We start from the raw sequence: 8,977 nt of genomic DNA on the forward strand, positions 1-8,977 counted from the left end.
TGTTTTTTCACACATCTGTTTATTGACTTTTCCATTTAAGAGGCATGATTTATGTATAACAGCGATACAAATATTTTTACAATTTTGGTAATACATAAAGAAAAGTATACTAGCAGATGTAGGCTAGCAATTGCCCCTTATCCCTCCATCTGCTCCATATCAACTGACCATAAATAAATAAATAAATGACCGCCACCAGCCTCAAAAATAAATGTTTAGAATGGAGTTCATTTAGGCCATCTGCAGGGCAGATAAGAGTATCTGGTGCATGCTTGCACCTAGACAGACACAAATCAGGTTTTAACTTGACCAGTTTGGTTTTAGACCAGTAGAGTCTGTGAACAAATTGAAGCTGCACAAGGCCAAGGCGAGCACAGACTGAAGTGGAGCTGACACCAGAGGACATGCTCCCACTCCTCATCGAGGAAATCATACTCTAAATCAGCCTCCCACTGCTGTCTAATTATAGACTGGGAGGGGTGGGATAGACAAGATAAGGAGCAATAAACTTCCATCCTGGGATATAAGCCTCGATTTCCAGAATATTATCCACCAAATAAATCTGAGAGTAGCTTACAGATATTAGAACATACGCCAACCAGAGGAAAAACTCACAGGAATAAACAGAGTCAGGCCTATTTGCTGCTTCCTGTGCCCTGCGGCAGGACGCAAGAGTCAGCTGTCGAACTACATGTCCCAGTAGCCTTTGCGCTCCATGTGGAGACGGACTGCTGTGTCGACCTTGAAGCTCTACTGGAAGTAAAGCATGGCCAACAAGGAGCCCAATGTAAGTGTTTTAAATGCGAAAATAACAAGTGAAATATGTTCATGTTGTCGCTGTGTGACAGTCGGAGCTGCGTGTCTTTAACTTAGTGGACACTGCGGCTGTTGTAAGAGCCAACTAACGTTAGCCAGTGAGCTGCCTCTCCCTGTGACAAATTATCCAACATTTGGCCACTTACAATGGCACATTTAGACACATTTTCCTGTGTTCTGCTGCTATTCCACTGACCAAACTGCAAAACAACTTGCTATCATGTATAAAATTTGACCTATATGAATACAGGAGACTGGTGCCATACATAGCACACTGTTAGCTAACTGTGCTAACTAGTTGGTTAGCCAGGTTGACAAATGGACTGCCTCCATGTCTGTGCCTCGATAGAACCTATAGAGCTAATTGAATGAAAGACAGCCTATGGAGCTTATATTATGCAAGTCAAAAGGTGCTGCGGTTTATTAATTTAGCCCAGAGAATTGTAAAGTGCTAAGATAAGGACACGGACTCCGCTAGGTTCCGTTGCGAGGCGAGAGGTCACGCCAAGCCTTGTTCAGAAATCATGCTGTTTAATGCCGCCTTGTGTGTCGACGGAGGTGCTCAACGTTATCTAAAGAAACTGACCTTTTATTTGACATTAAGGTCCACAGCAGAACCTTCAAGTGGAAGCTCACAGTGTGGACCGATCCTAAACGTTCAGCTTTTATTGAAATGAAACCCTTTCACTAGAATTTACTAGAAGGCACTTTTGACTCCTGTAGTGTCAGATGGCATGCTCTATTTGTTGCATTCTTTTAGCAGCAAGCAAGCAAAAAAAGCACTAAACAGTCTGTTTTTAAAGCCCATAGGAGAGACCAAGTGCAGATTCGGGTTTATTTAGAGTCCAGTGTCACTGTTTACAGTCTCTAAGGGCTTTACATGCCCACATATTTACAGTAGACAGCCGGACATCCCCTGACTTAATACTCAAATCTTGAAGGACCACAGAGAGAGGAGACCCCATTCCTAGCCAGACAGGAGTGTAATAAGTGCCAACTGCTACCCTGTTGAGCAGATTACAGACATTACAATCATAATGCAATTAACAATGTTAGAATTGTAATTGATGACCGAAATGACTGAATTGATCACTAACCTCAGATGATAGAGACCTCTCACTCTCCTCAGTCATTGGTCATGTTCATATGGACATCAACTATGTGTTTATAATGTTGTTAAGGCAGAAATGAGTAAAGCACCCTACTTCATAAGGGATATGCTCAGCAGTACATTGTAAGCAAGTAATGAAAGTATCCAGCTCAACATGTTGTGGAGGTAGACGGCAGCTGTAGTCTGCACTGGGCTAGATAAGGGCTGATTCTTTCCAATCTGTCATCCACAGTTGCAGCTCTAAGTTTGTTACTAAGAGCAGTCGTGTCTGCAAGTTAAAAAACATAAGTTGTGTTGCTGTTTTTGTGGGCTAGTTCTTTGTTCCCGGTGCCGTTCAAAGACACACCTCTCTGCAGGGATAATACAGGTGATTCCTCTCTGACTCCCTCTCTCCTCCCTGTCCCTCTGTCTCGCCCTCTGTAGCGATTTCTTCAGCACCTGAGGGACCTGGCAGGCCGGATGTCTTCGTCTGGTGGCAAGGGTGCAGGATTAGGACTGAAGCTTCTGATTGGAGCCGGGGCCTTGGCATATGGCGTTAAAGAAGCCACCTACACAGGTAAGCACACAACAACACTTACTGGCACTGGAATTCCTGGAATACCATGACTGGTCTATTTCAGACAGGAAAAGTCAGATAATTCGATACATTCCCTGGGAAAGTCAGGAAATACAAGAGAATTCTTAAAAATGTGTCACTTTACAGGAATATAGCAGAATGTATTTTAAATTTGGCTGATACATTCACTGAATTACGTTTTTGATTAAAAAATATTGGAAGCACTCAAGGAGAACCATTTTATGTTGTATAAATGCTCTGATTTAGCTGTGTCAATGTCAGTCATGATTTAGCCACTTAAAATTAACTAATCACATTTTGGTAATTGATGAGGATTGAGTCAGGTGATGTTGTCCTGTTTTGTTTATTGTAAACCTGTGGGCATGTAAAGTCCTTTGAGACTGTAAAAAGACATTGAAAGGGTCTAAATGCACTTAAACCTGAAACTTGAACCTGAATTTGTTAAGAGTTATTTAAAAAAAACAATCATGTATTTTTAATTGCTGACATTTTATATATTTTAGTTCTCGTTCTCACTGCCATTTTTGTATGTTTGTGTGTGTGTGTGACTGTGTGTGTAGTGGAGGGTGGTCAGAGAGCAATCGTCTTCAACAGGATTGGAGGGATTCAAATGGACACTGTTCTGGCTGAGGGGCTACACTTCAGGTATTAACACACTCATTTTCTTTACTTTCTGGTGTTTAGTGTCCATACTGGTGCTTCCTGGTCTAAGGGACCTCTTGACTTTATTGACTGTTTGTGTTGTAGGATCCCATGGTTTCAGTACCCTATCATCTATGACATCAGAGCCAAACCCAGGAAAATCTCCTCTTTGACTGGCAGCAAAGGTAACACACACACACACACACACACACACTAAGTAGAGGCCAACTACAGGAAGCTGGCTACCTTGACATGCCAGCCAGCATTAACTGTGTGTCATTATCAAAAGGGAGATTTCTGCTGTCAGACTTACTCAATCTCTATCAGCTCAATTGAAATAAATAAACAGCTGGGGGAACAGAAACAGTATGACCAGTAGAAGAGTAGGCATGCAGACTTCACTGATATGTGTTTGCAGATGGGATTGGGTAGTACAGTCGGTGGTGACCAAATGGTTGTGTACTAAGAGTTCATAGCAATGATCAGGCTTGCAGTCTGAGGATAGCAACTGAAAAACATCCTTAGCCCAGACCCACTGCATTTGAAGCGCCTCCAGTGTGTTTAGGTTTGAAAGTCAGCTGCTTTGATGTGCAGGCCTGATGTCTCTGTGATGAGTTTGATTTAAATTAGGCCATAAAAGTGTAAAAGCACACAGTGATAAAGAAACTCCCATAAAACTTGATAAAACTCAAGTAAAAGTGGTTTAAAAGAAGTAATAATAGACCTCACAGCAACCATTTGTCATGAAATAGCAGGTAAACACAGGTGCTACTAATGACATTAATTAAGGTTGAGTGAGCCGATATAAGCAGCTCCTGAGCAGATCCTGGCTCTGTTACACCTGATTGGAGCAGAGCCTTAATTAATAATAGTAACCTCTTTGTTTACCCTGATATTCATGTCAAAATGGCTGCTGTGAAAAAGATCTGCTCCCCAGGAACCACAACAGACAAACTGATAGCAATGCACCGCAACCTAACCTATGTACCTCTACCTGTGTGTGTGTGTGTGTGTGTGTGTGTGTGTGTGTGTGTGTGTGTGTGTGTGTGTGTGTGCGTGCGTGCGTTCAGACCTTCAGATGGTGAACATAGCGGTGCGAGTACTGTCCAGACCCATGGCATCCAACCTCCCAGTCATGTACCAGCAGCTGGGTAAGGACTACGACGAGAGAGTCCTTCCCTCCATCGTCAACGAGGTGCTCAAGTCTGTTGTGGCAAAGTTCAACGCCTCCCAGCTCATCACACAGAGAGCCCAGGTGCGATTCATGTTGGATTCATGTTATCTTAGAAACCTCTGCATATGATGCGGGAGATAAAATTAGGGCTTGATCCAGGAACAGCACGAAATCAGCATGCTTTGCTGGCCTGTACATCCAAGGATGACAATAAAAATCATGTTGACAAAAAATTACACATTTTAGTTTCCATTGAAAACCTGTCACATTCCAGCAATTTTGTCATTGTAACCATATGGAAGAGGAAGGACTGTGCAGTTTATGGGTGGCTATGAGGAGCTTCAGTGCTAAAGAGAGCTGAAGATTTGCTGCAGGGTGTTAGTGTTGGGTATGGTAGGTATGGCTTTCAGTGTTGGGACATTTTCAAAAGTTACTTTGTGTTTCTGTCCTCTAGGTGTCATTGCTGGTGCGCAGAGAGCTGTTTGAGAGAGCTAAAGACTTCAACATCATCTTGGATGATGTTGCCATCACTGAGCTCAGCTTCAGCAGCCAGTACACTGCTGCTGTGGAGGCCAAGCAAGTTGGTAAGACTTGCCTCACTACAAATATGTTATGTTATATGTTAAGCACACACAATAATGGTTTGTGTCACAGTTGTTGTTGTTGGTCTCAAAATTGCAATAAAAATGCTTTTGAAGGCATAAGACTTGCCACCACAAGGGAACTAGTAGTACCTGTAGTGTTGGGACACACTGAGCGTACTATAGCACTAATAATACTTTAAGAAGCACCGCTCTCCACCGCTGGTGCCCAACTCTCTTGGTCCATCTCAGAAACATGCACGTAGCAGGGTTTGTACATTTTGGCGAGAGTGTGTTCATGAGGTTGCCAAAATTGGCAAGGTTCATCCTCTGGGTAGCAAGAACGTATTCTCCAAATTTCATGGCAATCTGCCCAGAAGATTTCAAGAGGAATAAAGAGTAATCTTCCCTTCGGGGAGTATGAATGCACTCACCAAATATCATTTCCTAATTCCATTTAGTAATATCTTTTAGCCTGACGGTGGTGCTACAGCAAAGGTTGAAAGATCATGAGGTCACCAAACTTCAAGTTCATCCTGTTGGGAGCATGAATGTGATCATCAAATTTCATCGCCCCAATAGATTGTAAGATCAAATTTGACAGTCTCATGTGATTGTGAGACCAAAACCGAAAGGGTTAATTCCCTGAAAGCATCAATACACTCACCAAATTACTCGGGAATCTGTCCGTTACATCCAGAGATTTGTTGTGCACATCTCAAATGTTTGGCATGGGGGTGGCTTTCAAGAATTGTATTATGTAATCCATTTGTATTGCAGCTTGAATTGCCTGTGACAGATGATAGTAAGCTCACATCATTGGTGTTCATCTTTCCAGTAGAGACTTGTAGAATCTGTGCCAAGGCACACTGAAACGGCTCTAGTAGCTCGTGGTGCCCCAACTGCCTAATACCACATTATCTTGGAATTTCTTTCAATTTGTCACCTGTCTAGCTGTCTGTCTTTTCTAATCTATAGATATGGATACATGCATGAGAGAGAGACAAGAAGCAGTTTTTCAAATCTCTGACACTTGCCACTGTCACTGTATGTCTGCAAGTTGAATATGAAGTCGGATCAGGGATGAACAGTTTTGATCAGGTCATCCTTTGTTATTTTGTTAATGGCATCCACACATGCCCAAACGAACTGAACGAAATGAGTAAATGCTACGGAGTTTCACTAAACCACTCAAAACACCTTTGGCCTGAACATACCCAGAGACTCAGAGACTCAGAGACTTTAATCATCGTAACATGTATTTGTGTGTGTGTGTGTGTTTAGCCCAGCAGGAGGCCCAGAGAGCCCAGTTCTATGTGGAGAAAGCCAAACAGGACCAGAGACAGAAGATTATTCAGGCTGAGGGAGAGGCTGAAGCTGCAAAGATGGTAAGTAGCTATCTAATTAATTCAACTAACAACTCACTAGTTGCTAGAATGACAGTCATACCCTCTTTTACATCAGTTTATATTTTATTTTAATTAAGAAATTAATTCATTTGTTTTGATCAACACAAATACTAAAGCCTGCATCTTTTCCTGCTGTAAGATAATGTAGGAATGTATTTTTTTCTGTGCAAGTACAGGGAAGCTGAAAGGTTCAGTGTTGAACTTAACTAATTAATTAATTAATTAATTATATATCATACTATCTCAGCTGGTATGAAATTTATAATTTTTTTGTTGTTAAATAATACTGGTCGTATGTTTTGTATTGGGGGACAGTCTTGCCAGTTGTGACATCGTGTCCTGTGACTGGGCTTAGGCTGTACTGGGCATAGGTTATATGTGGTGTGAAAATCATGCCCGTCCTTTATTATATGATGAAGCTCTGATAGCCAAAATGTGTTTTCCAAGTAGGAGGACATTTTTTTTCTCTCTCACAGCCTTTGAGTCTTTGACACACATCCATAAGTCAGTACCGGTGCAAGCCTGCATAAGTAATTTTCAGTAAACCTGCCATCTGCCTAGCATTACTTTTCTGGTCATGATCACTGGATATATATTGGCTAAAATGCAGCTGCACTCCTTGAATCTCTCTGTGTCTCTGTCTGTCTGTCTGTCTCTCTGCGTGTCAGCTGGGTCAAGCCGTGACTAAGAACCCAGGCTATCTGAAGTTGAGGCGTATCAGAGCAGCGCAGAACATTGCTAAGACAGTGAGTACTCATGTTTTTGTATACATCTCTCGTCAATTAAATTCCTTGTAATTTTGCTCATAAAGACTAATCCAAAACCAGCTTCAAACCATTGACCTGTGGAAGTATTTTTGTATCCCAGATTGACATTTATCCTTTAAAAACCAGCAGCAAAGTTGAAGGAACTGGAACGTTTTGCAGTACCAGTCATTTTGGGCTGGTGATGATGATTGTGATTGTTTTCAGGTGGCGTCATCTCAGAATAAGGTGTATCTCAACGCTGACAGTTTGGTCCTCAACCTGCAAGACGAGTCATTTAACAAGTACGCTCTAAGTCACACACATAAACACTCACACACACCCACACACAGTAATAGTGGTGCAAACAATACCGTGAATAATAACATTTTCAGAAACCATCTCTAATGCTAAATAAGTTATTTTTTATGGATAAATTAGTGCAGTGTTCCATCAGTTAACTTAATGTTTTCTCCACATTACTGTATAGTTTTAGTGTAGGTGGTTTTTACAGTCATACCAGTCTCTGCTAACAACTTTTGTAGGCTCTCAGAGTCAAACTGTACTGCCCTCTCTCCTTGCCAGTCCTGCTTGATGTCTGTTTAATAAACTGTTGTTGCTTTACAGCTTGTTGCTGAACAAGAAGAAGTGACAAGAAGGATGAGAAAGACACAGTAGGATTGTCCCTGTCATCAACAACTCAACCTGAAGACATTGCCATGTGATTTTTGTTTGTGGCCTATGGAATGATCGTCTGTGACCCAGGGAAGTGTGTGTGTGTGTGTGAGAGAGAGAGAGAGAGTGTGTGTGTGTGAGAGAGAGAGCGAAAGAGAGAGAGATGGGAAGTAATTTTTTTTTCATCTGACACTTGCTAGTGGCCTGTATCTCTGCAAGCTGAACACGAAGTAACCTGATCCTAACCTGTTGATCTCATTGAAAGTTTATCATTATTGAATAAATCCAAAGCATGCCAACTTGTCAGCCTATCAGAATGAAGGAAATCAGCCAGGAAGATTGGACACCATTACAGGATTTTCAGTTGAATGTAGTCCCTTGAAAGAGCCCAGTGGTCATTGTAAATAAGGATTTGCCTTGTTTGAGAGATAATGTCTCAACTTGTAGAGAATGTGATGGCAGAAACTGAAAAGGTGTTGTGAACAAAATGTCAAGAAGGCTCAAACAAGGAGATTATTACAGCCCTCGCTCTTCAGTCCCAATCAGTTTCCATTGGTAAATGTCAAATTTCAATTGTGTATCAGTCACCCAGTCAATAACAGTGTAACTGTTTTTGCATTTTTAATAATTTTTGTTTCACACTTATTTTGTTTAATTTCTGTTTGGCTTAGAAAGTGTGTTAAATTGTTGGCACTGCAGCTCGCGGGAAGACTGAATAACTAACAGTGATACTGTGCATATGTAATTTTGATCACATGACAATGTTAATTATTGTGCAGTTCATGTACATAAACATTTAATTTAAGACATTTTAAAAGAAGAATTTAGAATAAATGGACTTTGTGAATATCACAATATTTCAACCGTACTGTGATATCAGGTTTTGGATTATCAACCACATGCCAACACAAACTGTTCTTACAGCAAGGAGAACTGTATCTGCTGCATTTTGTTTGTGGTTGATTTTATTAAATGAATAAAATGATTTTGGATGTCCCTCTAGTCTTTTTACTTAAGCTAAGCATTACAGAGTTGTTTGTGCTCTATTTCTCAGGTGTTCATACCAGTTAAGGACATATGAGGTACAATAGTGTGTGTACTCAAGTGAAGCACAATTGAAAGAGAAGAGAAAGCAAAAGTGGAGATCTGCACTCTATTGAGCCACTTCCAGTTATTATGATTCTTCCTGTTTTTATAAAAGAATGATTATAAGGGTGCTCCTTCATGTAATAAATAAATAATATTATAA

At 41.0% G+C, this 8,977-nt stretch overlaps 1 protein-coding gene and 1 long non-coding RNA gene across 2 annotated transcripts; one reads left to right on the plus strand and one right to left on the minus strand.

Annotated features, from left to right (window-relative positions):
- Nucleotides 1–636: 636 nt before the first annotated feature.
- Nucleotides 637–8,724, plus strand: phb2b (prohibitin 2b). The gene is made up of 10 exons (XM_030048959.1): nt 637–787; nt 2,351–2,483; nt 3,065–3,149; nt 3,252–3,331; nt 4,217–4,401; nt 4,775–4,904; nt 6,186–6,289; nt 6,979–7,056; nt 7,282–7,358; nt 7,681–8,724. The coding sequence occupies exons 1-10, from the start codon at nt 767–769 to the stop codon at nt 7,703–7,705; spliced, it is 918 nt and encodes a 305-aa protein (XP_029904819.1). The 5' UTR covers nt 637–766; the 3' UTR covers nt 7,706–8,724.
- LOC115357491 (uncharacterized) lies at nt 1,628–4,348 on the minus strand. Its single transcript, XR_003928118.1, has 3 exons — nt 4,219–4,348; nt 1,914–2,475; nt 1,628–1,821 (listed from the first exon to the last, which is right to left on the minus strand). It is a non-coding gene; the product is annotated as an uncharacterized LOC115357491 (long non-coding RNA).
- Nucleotides 8,725–8,977: the final 253 nt, after the last annotated feature.

Source organism: Myripristis murdjan, chromosome 4 (assembly GCF_902150065.1).
Source record: "Myripristis murdjan chromosome 4, fMyrMur1.1, whole genome shotgun sequence".
NCBI classification, from domain to species: Eukaryota; Metazoa; Chordata; class Actinopteri; order Holocentriformes; family Holocentridae; genus Myripristis; species Myripristis murdjan.